Genomic DNA, 15,649 nt, shown 5'->3' with positions numbered 1-15,649 from the left:
TTTTTTTTTGTCTGGGAAGCTCTTTATTTGACTCTCTATTTTGAATGATAGCTTTACTGGATATAGTAATCTTGGTCTCAGATCCTTGCTTTCTATTACCTCTAGTACTTCATGCCATTCCCTTCTGGCCTATAGAGTTTCTGATGAGAAGTCAGGTGTCATCCTTATGGGAACTCGTTTGTAGGTAACGTTTTCTGTTCTCTTGCTGCCTTTAAGAGTCTCTCTTTGTCTTTAATTTTTGGCATTTTAATTATGATGTGTCTGGGCAGGGGTCTGTTTGGGTTCTTCTTGTTTGGGGTTCTCTGTGTCTCCTGCACTTGTGTGACTTTCCTTTACCAGTTTAGGGAAGTTTTCTACCATTATTTCTTCAAACATTTCTCTTTTCCTTTCTCCCTTTCTGCCTCTTCTGGCACACCTGGTATTCTAATATTGTTACGTTTCACATTGTCCCACAGCTCCCTTAAGTTTTCCTCCTGTTTTTTAAATTTTTTTCTTTTTGGTTCTCTAACTGAGTGATATTTTCAATGCTGTCTTCTAATTCACTTATTCAATCCTCAGCTTCTCCTAATCTGCTGTGTATTTTTTCCAATGTGTTCTTTATTTCTGTTATGTCATTCTTTATCTCAGACTGTTCTTTTTTCATAGTTACTATATCTTTTTTCATACTGTTGAGCATTTTTACCATCATTACTCTAAACTCTGTTTCAGATCAATTTATCCCTGCTTCATTTATCTCTTCTTCTGGTGAATTCTCTAGTTCTTTCATTTGGGGGTGGTTTCTTTGTTTCCTCATTTTGGTTGGCTGTTTGGGTTTGTGACTATGTATTAGGTAGATTCTCTACAACTCTCAATCTCTAGTGCAGGTCAGTGTTAAAGGCTGTTTCTGACTAATTGGATCAGGCAAAGACTCAAAGCCTCCAGAAACTGCCTCTGTATAGACTAAAAGGATTCAGACTTGAATTGCCCCCAGGCAATTGTCCTCCCATGTGGTGAGAGTTTTTTCAGTAGGGTGGGCCAGTTGCTTCTGCCTGGAGGCTAATTGTTATGTGTTTTCCAATACTGTGTGTCAACTGTCTTCCCCCCAGGCAAGGCAGATGACTATATGGGAAAGATGTCCTCCACTGTGTGAGGGAATGACTCAGCCCAGGAAACTTGGGGTGTCTGCCTTCTGAGCTCTATCCCTCCAGTCCCCGGTCCTGGGTTCTGCTCTCACAGCTCCAGTCCACTTCACCCTCCCTCTGCCAGAGCACAAGGTGGGTGGCTTCACAGGGAATTTTTGTGCATTGGCCCTTTAAGAGGGTGCCCAAACTTCCAGCTGCCACTCCCTGGCAGACAGCACCCCACAGCTTTACAAAGCTGGATGTTATTGTGGGCACTCTTCTCAGTTTGGTGCTCTCTTCTGGGGAGCCCAGCTTCAGGATTAGATCCCAGAGTTCTCAGTGGCACCGCCCTACAGCTGAGATATCTCTCCGGGACTTCAGTTGCTGTCTGTGCGTGCCTGGCCAGCCCTTTTGTGCCTCCGCCCTTCCTATCAGTCTCTATGCCATCTCTACCTTCAGTCCTTGGGTATCAGGGTTCTCTCCTGTGAGTTTTCCATTGATTATTCAGGAAGCCTTTCTGTATTTCTTTTTTTTTTTTAAATATATCTTATTGATTTTTCACAGAGAGTAAGGGAGAGGGAAAGAGAGCCAGAAACACCGATGAGAGAGAAACATCGACCAGCTGCCTCCCGCACACCCCCCACTGGGGATGTGCCCGCAACCAAGGTACATGCCCCCGACCGGAATCGAACCTGGGACCCTTGAGTCCGCAGGCCGACGCTCTATCCACTGAGCCAAACCGGTCAGGGCGCCTTTCTGTATTTCAGTTGTAATTCCAGCTTGTGCCTGGGAGCATGTCCGTGCTCCGTGTTCTTTTTTTCATACTGTTCTCACTAAGTTCTGTGAAAACCCTTATAGCTATTGTTTTGAACTCTATCTGGAAGTTGCCTGCATTTCATTTATTTTTCTGGAGATTTCTCCTGTTCTTTCATTTGGGACCTGTTTCTTTGCCTCCTCATCTTGGCTGCTTCCCTATGTTTGTTTGTTGTTGTTGTTTTTTTAAAGTTCCCCAGCCTTTATTTATTTTTAAAAAAATATATTTTATTGATTTTTTTACAGAGAGGAAGGGAGAGGGATAGAGAGTTAGAAACATCGATGAAAGAGAAACATCGATCAGCTGCCTCCTGCACACCTCCTGACAGGGATGTCCCCACAACCAAGGTACATGCCCTTGACTGGAATCGAACCTGGGACTTTTCAGTCCGCAGGCTGACGCTCTATCCACTGAACCAAACCAGTTAGGGCCTATGTTTGTTTCTATGTATTATGTAGAGCTGCTACATCGCCCTTATGCAGGGACTGACCCCATGGAGTATGACTTGTTTTAGTGGGGCATTGGTGACCACCAAGTCTGGCCCTTGAGTGTGTCATTCATGGAGGTATTTGGGCTGTAAACTGGTGTTGTCTGAAGCTGTTCACAAGGTGAACTGGCTCTGGGGCCTCCTCCTGCACCTGCCTGGGGCCACCTGGCCTGGGCTACAGAGCGATCAACAGATGGCTGCTACTATTGCTGATATTGGAGGTACCTGGGAGAGGCCAAGCTATGAACTGAGGAGGCTGGCTACCGCTAATGCCAGGACTGGGGCCACTTAGCAAGAGGTACAGGGCATGCAGAGGCCAGATGTTGCTTGCTTGAGAGATACTGTTAAGTCTGAAGCATGAGCCAAGACTGGCCATTTGTGTGCAGAAGCCACTGGCAACTGCTTGGGTGAGTCTGAAAGTTGGGTGGGGGGCAGGGTCTCAGGGAATCATGAGGATGGGACAAACAGTGTTACCCAGGTTGATGGAGACTCAGCTATGCTGCCCACTTGCAGGCTCTATGGGGGAAAGGAACAGTGGCCTCTGTTAGCACTTCTCTCTGGGAGAAATCTGCCCCTCCAGTTCTTGTCCTGATGCCAGACAATTCAGTTCCTCCCCATATGTTCTTGGTGCCTTTTGAGCTGCCACCCTAGCGCTGGAGCTCAGTGCAAGGGAGTTTGAGTTAGTCCGAGTGCAGTCCCTGTAAGAGGAATGCCTGGGACTACATGAGCCCTCTGTCTCACTCAGCCACAATATCCACTGGTTTTTACAGCCAGAAGTTATGGCATTGGAACGGTGGGCTGGGGGATCTGATATGGGTCTGGGACTCCCTCGCTCCTTCGGGAGGGTCTCTGAAATGGAGCTATCCCTCCCAATTTCTTTTTAAATCCTCACCCGAGGATATTTTTCCCATTGATTTTTAGAGAGAGAGAAAGGGAGAAAGAGAAAGAAAGAAACATACCTGAGACACATCTATTCGTTGCTTTCTGCACAATCCTTGATTGGGGCCAGGGATGGAACCTACAACCTAGATATGAGGCTGGTTTTAAAATCTTGGTTTGTTTCCATGGTAATAATTTTTTTTTAATCCTCTCCTGAGGATATTTTTCCATTGATTTTTATTTTTATTTATTTTTTAAAGATATTTTTATTGATTTCAGAGAGGAAGGAAGGAGAGAGAGAAACATTAATGATGAGAGGGAATCATTGATCGGCTACCTCCTGCATGCTCCCCACCGGGGATTGAGCCCGCAACTTGGGCATGTGCCCTTGACTGGTTCGAACCTGGGACCCTTCAGTCAGCAGGCTGACACTATCCACTGAATCAAACCAGCTAGGGTTCCATTGATTTTTAGAAAAAGTGGGAGGGAGGGGGAGAGACACAGAGAGAGACACATCCATTGGTTACCCAACCCAACTGGGACCGAGGGAGGGAGGGAGAGAGATTTTGATGGGTTGCCTCTGGCATGCCCCCAGAGTGAACTGGCAGGGGGTTGAGGAGTTGAACCTGGAACCCTTCATTCCACAGGCCGACCCTCTTATCCACTGAGCCAAACTGGCTAAGGTGGTAATAATTAAAACACACACACACACACACACACACACATATATTTAGAATCCCAATATGGTCAGGTTTGAGACTAAGCCAAGCTTATCCTTGCCAGAACCAAAAAGGATTTGGTCTCTGCATTGTCTCTTGTTCTTGGGTCTGGATAAATTTCCTTAATACTACATATGTTCTTGCTTGTTGCTTATTATATTCCTTCCTAGGATTGAGGGAATCCATGGGAAGTCAGAAGATAGGTTAAACTTTAACTTTGGGAAGCTTGCTAAACACCTGATTCTGTTTTCTTATCTGTAAAATGCAGGTGGTAAATAAAGCATAATATCCTTTCAGGGTTGTTGAGACAATATACAAGAGCTTATAAACTGTGAGGTGTTTCACAGAATATTTTATTACTACTTAAAATCCCTTTTGAAATATATGTGTGAATCTAGTTTTCAATATTAGATAAGATTATTAAAAATCAAAAAAAACCTTTTTTTATCCTCACCGAGGATATTGATTTCCAGAGATTGTGAAAGGGAAGGAGGGAGGGAAAAAAACATTGATGTGAGAGAGACACATGGATTGGTTGCCTCCCTCACACACCCAACTGGGGCTGGAGAATGAACCTGTATCCCAGATATGTGGCCTTGACCAACCAGGACTGGTTCAGTTATTTCTAGAATGGAACCTGGGCGGTTGGAGGCATATTTTGAAAAGCTTGCCAGTGATTCTGATGTAGCAGCCCTAGCCATCTTGGACTACTGGTTTCAGTCAGCTTTGTTTAATCAGAGGAGTTATTAAATTCCTAGATGTTGGAAACTCAATGTGGAAATTTTTTTCTAGGAGAGTTTAGGGGACAGACTGTTAATTTCTATAAAAGCACTAGGTATTTAAAGACAGCTTCACCCGACCGGTTTGGCTCAGTGGATAGAGCGTCAGCCTGTGGACTGAAGGGTCCCAGGTTCGATTCCGGTCAAGGGCATGTACCTTGGTTGCGGGCACATCCCCAGTAGGGGGTGTGCAGGAGGCAGCTGAATTGATGTTTCTCTCTCATCGATGTTTCTAACTCTCTATCTCTCTTCCTCTCTGTAAAAAATCAATAAAATATATTAAAAAATAATAAAGACATTTTCATCTTTTCCAATGTTGCACAAAATGTTTCAGGTGTTTAAGTAAGTACTAATGGGACACTGGAACAAAGAAAAGTTATGTTTAATTTTATTATATGAACAAGGCATGATTTTACTAGAAGAAAAAACTTGAATTATGTGTACATCATAGGAAAATCATAGTACCTGTCAAAAAATACAAATAAGCCCTTGCCGGTATGGCTCAATGTTTCTATTCCTGGTCAAGGGTGTGTACCTTAATTGCAGGTTCAATCCCCACCCCAGTAGGGGCGGGTTCTGGAAGCAACCAATCTATGTGTCTATCTCTCTCCCTCTTTTCCCCACCCCCTCCCCTCTCCCTTTTCTATACAAAAAAAAGGGAAAAACTTTACAATGCAAACTATGGAAAATAAACCTTGACAAAAATTTTAGCTTCTCAGGTGGTTAGGATAGCAGAATATTACTGTAATTTTTTATGGGAATTGTGCATAACCTCCTAGATGAGCATGTCAAAATCTGGCACTGTGGACCTGAAATCGTCATTAAAAGGGCAGGCTTAGGTTTATAGAAGGTTAAAAAACATTGTTTTAAAGGGATCTTTTGGTGGGATCTGAACTTTAACTTCACTTTGTGCTATTCAGCCCAATTTTTCAAGGTCTAATTTATTATACAAAGTTATAGGATATTGAATGAGAGTGGTGAGCATTATACTACAATTTGAACAGATCTAAGGGAGTTTATATGGCCTGATGTATTTTCTGAAGTAATTACATTGTATTCTGTGATGATAATTATAAAATGATAATTTTTTCTTCTTTCCAGCATTCTGAAGCAGACTCATTTTGAAGATGTTTAATAAGTCATTTGGAACACCCTTTGGGGGTGGTACAGGTGGCTTTGGCACAACTTCAACATTTGGGCAGAGTAAGTTTAAAAAAAAAATGGTGGGGGAGGGAATCTTAAGCTATTCTTATTAAGAACACATCCACTTTGATGGCTTTAGGGAGGAATTTTATTTATACTTCTGTTTTTATAGCAAAACCTTTTTGAAGAAATGATCAGGATAAGATCTTGTGAAATTTTTCTAAGACTATAGAAATAAATTCTGAGTTTTCATGACTTTCTGATCATCAGTAGGTACTTAAAATATTTTTATATTGGCCTTTTTATTATTAAAATTTTTTTTTCTTTTTTTAAAATGTATTTTGATTGATTTCAGAGAGGAAAGGAGAGGGAGAGAGAGCTAGAAACATCAATGATGAGAGAGAATCGTTGATAGGCTGCCTCTTGCACACCCCCAACTGGGATGGAGCCCACAACCCAGCATGTGCCCTTGAGAGGAATTGAATCCGGGACCCTTCAGTCCATAGGCATATGCTCTATCCACTGAGCAAAACCGGCCAGGGCTTTATTGGTCCTTTTAGCAAAAAGTTAGTTTGTTTCTAATTTTCAGACCAGGAAATAACTTGTTAAATATTGAAGCCTACTGCAATTATTGAATAACTGCTCTGAGATTTACTATATGAAAAAGATGTGATGTTCAGAAACAGAATTGTTAAAATGTCTAATTCCTTAATTCCCACCAGCCTTCCTGAGATCCACTCCCCTCCCCACCCAGTATTGTACCTGACACTAGTTTCCTATAGCAACGCTTATTCACTCATTTAAAAACGTTTTGTTAAAATAATTTTTTGTGTGTTGGTTTGAGTGTTTTTTGTTTTGTTTGTTTTTAATATTTTTATTGATTTCAGAGAGGAAAGGAGAGGGAGAGATAGACACATCCATGATGAGAGAAAATCATTGATCGGCCGCCTCCTGCACACCCCACACTAGGGAAGGAGCCCGCAACCTGGGCATGTGCCCTTGACCAGGAATTGAACCTTGATCTCCTGGTTCATAGGTCAACGCTCAACCACTGAGCCATGCCAGCTGGGCTGTTGGGTTTTTTTGAGGAAATATTGGTTAATAACATAAGTTTGAGGTATGATCTCTACACTGTAGCATGCTCACTACCAAAAGTCTAGTTTCTGTTGCCATACATTTGACCTCCTTAACTTATTTAGTCTTCCCCTCAAACCTCCATCCCCTCTGCTAACCACCAATCTTTGTCTGTATCTGAGTGGTTTTGTTTTATCTTGTTTATTCATTTGTTGTTTTTGTTTTATATTATACATGAATGAAACCATACAATTTTTGTCCTTTTTTTGGTCTAATTTCACTTAGTTTAATACCCTCAATCTCCATTCATAATGTCTCAAATGGCAATATTTCATTTTTTTAAATGTATATCTCACATCTTTATTCATTCATCCATCCATTGACACTTAGGTTATTTCCATATCTTGGCTATTGTAAATAATACTGCAATGAACATAGGAGTGCATATATCTTTTCGAATTAGTGTTTTCATACTCTTCAAATAACTTCCCAGAGGAAGAATTGCTGGTTCATATAGTAGTTCTATTCTTAATTTTTTGAGGATTTTTAAAAAGCATAACTACAAACCTCAATCATGCTTAATAAAAATGATAGAGAAACCTTTTCAGGTGTCCTGACCTCGTAGAGCACTCTATATCTTGGTCCTTGATTTTTAAATTAAGAATGTTCCTAAGAGTCACCTTTTTCCCCTCAAAGTACATATTTCTCATTATAGAACTATGAATTAGGATCTTGGAGGTTGGAATCTAAACATGTATTTTGAAAAACACTTCCCAGATCATTCTTATGTTCTCTAGAAAATTAAGGACTGTTCATCCCATTGACTATGGAGTATATGACGTGTGAAGAGAATATTAATACTTTAATTTTGATGATTTTACTTTTGTATGTAACTCAGTAACTAGTTACCTTGGCACTCCCCCCCCCCCTTTTTTTAACCTACTTGTTGAAGTCACACCTTTTCACTTTGTTTTCTTACTTTACCTGGGGACAATGGGGGAAAAAATGCCTGTGGCTTAATTTTAGCTTTATAATTAGTAGTCTGATGGAATTTTGAAAAAATTGTTTAGACAAGGGGGACAGGAAGAGATTAACTAAAGAACATTTAACCAGTTAACTGCCATAAGCGTCTATAGATGCAAGCGGCAGACCTTTTTTAATTAAATTCAAAATATCGTGGCACCCTGAACCGGTTTGGCTTAGTGGATAGAGCGTTGGCCTGCAGACTGAAGGGTCCCAGGTTCCATTCCGGTCAAGGGCATGTACCTTGGTTGTAGGCACATCCCCAGTGGGGAGTGTGCAGGAGGCAGCTGATCGATGTTTCTCTCTCATCGATGTTTCTAACTCTCTATCCCTCTCCTCTCCTCTCTGTAAAAAAAAAAATAATATATATATATATCATGGCAGTTACTGGATATACTATATGCATAGCCCATAGACATACAATATTGTGGCTAAGGCCTGGGGTGGGGGAGGGGTAGTTGGAGGGGGGAAAATGGGAGGATATCTATAATACTGTCAGTAATAAAAAAAAAAAGATTAGATCAATGGTCCTATCCAGATGTAGAATATTAAGAAATATCAATATTCTTTTTTATATTATCGCCTGATTTAGATCTTATTTTAACCATGGATTTGGTTTTTTCAGATACTGGCTTTGGCACTACTAGTGGAGGGGCATTTGGAACATCTGCATTTGGTTCTAGTAACAATACTGGAGGCCTATTTGGAAATTCACAGACCAAACCAGGTAGGGGCTTTATGTGGAATAGAGTTGACTTATTTATAGCTGATATAGGACTTCACAAAGTGGCTCTAATGTGTCTGTATAACTGTTTTTTACCCCCTTCCATCTCCCAGGAGGATTATTTGGTTCCAGTTCATTTAGCCAGCCAGCTACCTCCACAAGCACCGGTTTTGGGTTTGGCACATCAACAGGAACATCAAATAGCTTGTTTGGAGCTGCAAGCACAGGGACCAGTCTTTTCTCATCCCAAAACAATGCCTTTGCACAAAATAAGCCAACTGGCTTTGGGAGTAAGTAGGACATCATTGGACATCTACATTTAACAATCAGATTTCCTATTGAATGTGTTTTTTTCTTCTTTTCTCTGTGCTCAACATCTTCTTTTCCCCCCACCAGATGGCAGAAACAGAGGGAGAAGAAAACTTCAAAATATATTAAAGTTTAATTAGAAAGGGGGGGGGGGGGGGGGGGGGGGGAATGTACATCTCTTCAAGAATGGAAATCGGAAAAGCATTAGTATTTAAGGGATATGCAAAGGTAGAGGCACCTGATAATAGAATGACCAGAGATGGGATGAAAAGCCAGGTTAGAGTGGTGTCGTAAGTGTTAAGACAGGAAAATTATGAGGAGGAATGTGTGTAGTCAACAGTATTGTGTGGCATGGGCACCTTTTTATCTCCGTTTCACATTTGGTATGGAGAGAGACTAGAGCAGCAGTGACAAATACTGGCCATGACATGGTTAGTTTCCTCCATTTCTTGCCCATGGCAGATATTTTTAATTGATGGCTTCTTTCTGTTTTAATCTAAATGTGATCTGGGGATGTTTCTCCACATAGCACTTTAGTTGAACAAATGTGGCCTGTGAGTTGCTGCCATTCCCAGCAAATGGCAGAACGACTAAGTTACCAAACTATCAGTATTTTACAAAGGGAAAGCTTTTGGGGGATGTTGAAATATTTAACCATGAAAATGTAAAATGCAATCTAATGTACTAATTCAAAAGAGATGTACCTATTTACTTTATAGATTAGAATATGTTTTTAGAAAATATTTTGCTATTGAGAAAGCACTTTCTTTTTAACATGGTAATTAGGGTATCGCCTAATATTAAATAGTATTGGCAGATAACTTTCCATTACTTGCTGACATTTCTGGCTCTATATAGATAACTTCTTTAGAAGTAGTATTTCTCATATTTTGCAAAATACCCCTTAGAGAACAGTTAAATTCACTTAATTTTTATTATTTTTTTCCAATTTTTTAAAATGAGCCTTTTGGAAAAGTAAGGTGATGAGAGGATCTACTTTCTATAAAATGATCAGCATGCCTACCAATTTTTTTATATTATTTTTCTGTGTGAAATTTTACATTAACCTGTTTAGTTGTCATAATAGGACCATTTGTATGTTTTAAACTTTCTGGTTATGTGTGGGTGTTTTTAGTAATATGTAAATAAAATATACTATGGCCCTTGTTGAAGTCCGTTGTGATAAGATGCTTTCAGAAATACAAGCTCATTTGCCCTAACCGTTTTGGCTCAGTGGATAGAGCGTCGGCCTGCGGATGCAAGGGTCCCAGGTTCGATTCCGGTCAAGGGCATGTACCTTGGTTTCAGGCACATCCCCAGTAGGGCGTGTGCAGGAGGCAGCTGAACGATGTTTCTAACTCTCTATCCCTCTCCCTTCCTCTCTGTAAAAATTCAGTAAAATACTTTTTTTTTTTTAAGAAAGAAATACAAACTCATTTAGTATTAGTCTTGCCAAGAAAGGAGAAATGAGATAAAATTTATAATGAAAAAAAAATACTGTTTCTTTTAACTTGTATTTCAATGATACCCAAGTAGGACTTTGTGGAAACTTAGTTGAATATAGGATTCAGATTTTTTTTTTTAAATGTTTTGTGATGCAGTGACTTTATTTTTAAAAAAATGTATTTTATTGATTTTTCACAGAGAGGAAGGAAGAGGGATAGAGAGTTAGAAACATCGATGAGAGAGAAACATCAATCAGCTGCCTCCTGCACACTCCCCACTGGGGATGTGCCCGCAACCAAGGTACATGCCCTTGACCGGAATCGAACCTGGGACCCTTCAGTCCGCAGGCTGACACTCTGTCCACTGAGCCAAACTGGTTAGGGCTAGGATTCAGATTTTGTGTCACTTCAGAGTTGTGAGCTTAGAGGTGTGTGTGTGTGTGTGTGTGTGTGTGTGTGTGTGTATGAAATAACTGCTAGTGAAAACGAAATTTGAAAGAGAAAATTTGAGGTTGTGAAAGTACTGCTGTTCTAGTGCCACAGTTCAATTTCAAGATACCTTACAGGTTCTTACATTCTTTACTGTTACCATCTAATTTTTTCTATCTAATTTATAGATTTTGGAACAAGTACTAGCAGCGGGGGACTTTTTGGAACTACAAATACCACCTCCAATCCTTTTGGAAGCACATCTGGCTCCCTTTTTGGGCCCAGTAGTTTTACAGCTGCTCCCACTGGGACTACTATTAAATTTAATGTAAGTATTTTCTTCCAACTTTTGTGGAACTTCTCTCCCATTTGTATATTTGTAGGATGAATCCTAAAATTTTTTCTCTTTCGAATTATGCAAAGCTTAGTCTCATTCTTCCCAAAAGATGTGCTAAGAACAAAATCTGTAATTAGTTGTATAGTAGAAAGGCAAGGTCTTGAAATATAAATCTAGATTATAATGTATATTTGAATTATATTCATCCCAGTCAAATTTGTATTCACAAGGTTGATTATAACAGGTAATATAAGGTTGAATTTGTACTAGTATTTACTGTGTTCATAATTTGGCCTCTGAATGGTCAAACATTCTTTATAGACATAAGGAATGTGGGGCAAACTGTAGGAAAATAAGACCTCTTCAAAGAGATACATGGAATCACTCATCAGTATTGTATGTTAGTTAAAAATAAAGCTTTTTTGTTGGTGAAATGGCAAAATGGGGCAATAGAGTTTTGTTTTCTTTGGCTTTTTTGAGAGGAGTTGGATAGAGGATTAGAGTGGAAGCTTTTGTTTACAAAAATATATGGAATACCACTTGATGTGATTGGTTGGAAGATACTTAGGATAGGCTTGAGGCAGTTAGCCTAATGGCAATCTGGCAAAAATAGGGCTTGTGAAAAGTTCAGAAAGTAAAGAATTTCTGAGGCAAGGTGGTAAATTCATAACAGTACTGAATTTAGAATTCTTAATTTAAAATAAAAGTAAATACAGATGATAGAGAAAAATACTATGTGTTGTCTCTTAGAAAGTATAATAATTGAGAAAAGTACAGACATAAGTAAGAATCTTTAGTTTCTTTTTCCTCATATGATCATAGGCGGGTGGGGGGAATCAGGCTTCCATATTTGTTAAATGCAATAATAGTTATAAAGCAAACATTTCAAAAGAGGTCCATCTCAGAAATAGAGGTTTAAATGGGTATATTGGATAAACTGGATAAAGTTTTAAATATTAAATATCTTTTAGTAGATAATTAGATGGTTTGGTTATGGGATTAGTTTCTGGGTTTGTGATAACTATTATTGAGATTGATGTAGGGAGAGAACAGACATGCAGTGTATTTAGTCAATCATCCTTGGAACCATCTCATCAGTAAAAGACCTAATGGACTAGTTAATAGGGTTCAATGGTTGCAGAATTGTGTCTGTGAGAGTAGGGATATCAAGCCTGGATTTATACATTTGCTTTAGACTTTCAAATTCGCTTTTATCTTCTGTTGCAGCCTCTAACTGGTACGGATACTATGGTTAAAGCTGGAGTTAGTACTAACATCAGTACCAAGCACCAGTGTATCACTGCTATGAAAGAATATGAAAGCAAGTCACTAGAGGTCAGTAAACTGCAATACAGAATATCAACCTAACCTTTTGATTCTATTGGAGAACAGCTTTTGAAATTTTTTAAAATTATTTTTAGGCTCAAGCGATTTACATTAGGTTTATGTAAAAAACTAACAAATTATTTTTTAAATTAACGTGCTATTTATAGATATGTGTTGTTTTAGGCAGGAGCAATATTCAGATTGTATGTACGGGCTAATTCTACTAATAGTGTATTCTGATTGGATGTTGCCCACACTACACTGGGCAGTGCGTGTCTGGGATATATATGTGTTTTTTCATTTGTTTGTTTTTGTTAATTCTTACCTGAAGGAATTTTTTCCATTGATTTTTAAAGATAGTGGAAGGGGAATGGGGGGAGAGAGAGAGAGAGAGAAATATCAATTGGTTGCCTCCTGCCAAGACCAGGGTCGGGGATCAAACCCTCAACCCTTCGGTGTGTGGGCTGTCGCTCTATAACCACTTAGCAATACCAGCCAGGCCATGTGTGTGTTTTTAATAAACTTATGCAAAGTCGTAAGTATACAACATAGTAAGCTTTCACTGAGTAAACTACACTCATGTAACCAGGATCTAAAGACACAGCATTACCAGCACCCCTGAGGGCCCCCTTTGTGCCCAACCCCCCAGTCACAATCCTCCCCTTCTAAAGGTAACCACTAACCTGGATACCCATGTTTTGCCTATTTTTGAATTTAAAGATGAAATCTTACGTTATGTGCTCTTAAGTTTCTCTTTTGACTTTGAGATCGTCCATGTTGTTGCATGAAGTTAGTTTGTTTATTCTTGTTACTGTGTAGTTCTTTGTACATTTTTATTATCCCTGATTGTAGCTGTTGCTTCTTCCTACATCTCAACTGCATTTGCTTTTTTGGAGAGTGCAGAAACATCATGACTTGTGAGATAAAACTACTGAATTTTATCCCTTCTTTCCTTAAATTTTCTGAACTCTCCAGAATCCTCCATCGTTTAATCTGTTGATTTTTACATTTAGAGTGGGAGTAGACAAGATTATTATACTAAACTAGAGGCCTTGGCCCTCTCGCAGTCTGGGACCCCTTGAGGGATATAGCAGTGCACCAAGCAGCAGGCAGCCAGGGAGGAGCCTGAATTGGGGCCGGGTACCGCACCGCTCGCACTCATCCCAGCCTGCTGCACCTGCTGCTGTGGAGTCGGAAGAGGCTCCCACTGTGGCAGTTGTGCTCACCAGCTGTGAGCTCTGCTTCTGGCTGAGTGGAGCTCTCCCTGTGGGAGTGCAGTGACCACCAGGGGGCAGCTCCTGCATTGAGCGTATGCCCCCTGGTGGTCATTGTGCATAATAGCAACCAGTTCCAGTCTTTCCAAGTAATGGTCGCTTAGGCTTTTATTATATAGATAATAAAAAGCAGTGTACTGAAAGAAAGTATTATCCTCAGATCTCTCATCAGCTGCCTGGGTCTCTCTCTCTTTTTTTTTTTTAAATCCTCACTGGAGGATTTAATTGATTTTGAGAGAGAGAGAGAGAGAGAGAAAGAGAAATCAATTGGTTGCCTCCGGGGATGGGACCCGCAACGTTTTGGTGCACAGGACGATGCTCCAACTGAGCCATCCAGCCAGGGTGCTACCTGGATCTTTTTAAATTTTTTTTTAATTGATTGGTTTCAGAGAGAAAGAGAAAGGGAGAATCAGATAAAAACATCAATAATGAGAGAGAAACATGGATCGGCTGCCTTCTGCACACCCCCCACTGGGGATCAAGCCTGCAACCTGGCCCTGGAGGAATCAAACCCGGGACCCTTTAGTACGCAGGCCGATGCTCTATCCACTGAGCCAAACTGGCCAGGGCTACCTGGGTCTTTTTAATAAACTGATCTCACTTCTCTCAGCTACTGTTCTGCAGCCCATTTGCAAAGGGAATGCATTGAATACAATCTGACATTCTGGGGTCTTTTTATTAAATGGAACACTGTTAAATATAATTGAGGTATGTGTACTATGCTGCCTCTCGGCAAACGTAAGATCTTAAGAGTTCATACATGCAGGTGAAAAAATTATAAATAGAATTTCCTTAAAATGGGACAGGTGGAACAAAAAAAAAAGGAGAGCCTTTTAGCAAAGAGGGCATGCTCACTAGTGGTTAGTATGCTGTTAACTTTGTAAAAAGTCCTGACCTTTTATTTTGGAGTTAATGCCACCTGCATGTCTAGTTTTGAGTGTAGTAAAATAGAATCTCAAATCACACTTATTTTCATCCTTTTTCAGTATTTTTTATTTGTTTCGGTAGTAGCAGAGTATGCCAACTCTTTTATATTGCCTTTTTTTGCTGGAAAATGTTGTATGTTGAATAAAATTTTCTATTAAAAAAGTTATTGTTTATAAAAGAAAATTAAGATGGGTTGATTCTTTGGCCTGTACTTTTATGGAAAAAATGGTATGTATTTTAATGTCCATTATACACTATTGAGAATGTTTTCTATAATGATACTAAATTAATGTCATTTGTAGTTTTCTGTTTTATAGTCATGGTTTTTTGTGTTACCATAGAACTTAAATAAATAGTAAATTCAGGTGTTAGTCTCCTAAATAAATTTTTGGCTGCATAGTAAGATTGGAAATATGTTTTCCCTCTAGGAACTTCGTTTAGAGGATTATCAGGCTAACCGGAAAGGCCCCCAGAACCAGGTGGGAGCAGGTACCACAACTGGCTTGTTTGGGACTTCTCCGGCCACGTCTAGTGCAACAGGACTCTTCAGCTCCTCCACCACTAATTCAGGCTTTGCATATGGTCAGAACAAAACAGCCTTTGGAACTAGTAAGCAATTGACATCATATTGGGCTATATTGAGGAGGGACAGAAAACTAAAAGTAAACCATAACTAAAAATAACGTAATAAGTGCTAAGGAGAAAAATAATTCAGGGATGCTGAAGGAACACGGAGGGCCTGGTGTTTTGGGGGAGGTAGGGAGGCATACAGTTTTTTTTTGTGTTCTTTTTTAACTTTTTTTTTAAATTGTTTAAAGTATTACAAATAGTAGTACATATGTCTCCTTTTTTCCCCCATT

At 39.8% G+C, this 15,649-nt stretch overlaps 1 protein-coding gene across 6 annotated transcripts in view; it reads left to right on the top strand.

The window, feature by feature from the left end:
* The window catches only part of NUP98 (nucleoporin 98kDa), a 111,359-nt gene that overhangs the window by 10,988 nt on the left and 84,722 nt on the right, over positions 1 to 15,649 (top strand). For all 6 annotated transcript variants that reach the window (XM_014540462.1, XM_005867135.2, XM_014540463.1 and 3 more), the window contains exons 2-7: positions 5,880 to 5,981; positions 8,644 to 8,745; positions 8,856 to 9,032; positions 11,114 to 11,253; positions 12,490 to 12,597; positions 15,218 to 15,398. In XM_014540462.1, the coding sequence (XP_014395948.1) occupies positions 5,906 to 5,981; positions 8,644 to 8,745; positions 8,856 to 9,032; positions 11,114 to 11,253; positions 12,490 to 12,597; positions 15,218 to 15,398 (784 nt within the window). In that variant the 5' untranslated portion in view covers positions 5,880 to 5,905. The remainder of the gene's footprint in view (positions 1 to 5,879; positions 5,982 to 8,643; positions 8,746 to 8,855; positions 9,033 to 11,113; positions 11,254 to 12,489; positions 12,598 to 15,217; positions 15,399 to 15,649) is intronic.

This window comes from Myotis brandtii, unplaced genomic scaffold, assembly GCF_000412655.1.
Source record: "Myotis brandtii unplaced genomic scaffold, ASM41265v1 scaffold244, whole genome shotgun sequence".
NCBI classification, from domain to species: Eukaryota; Metazoa; Chordata; class Mammalia; order Chiroptera; family Vespertilionidae; genus Myotis; species Myotis brandtii.
This window is presented reverse-complemented; position numbering and strand designations above follow the sequence as displayed.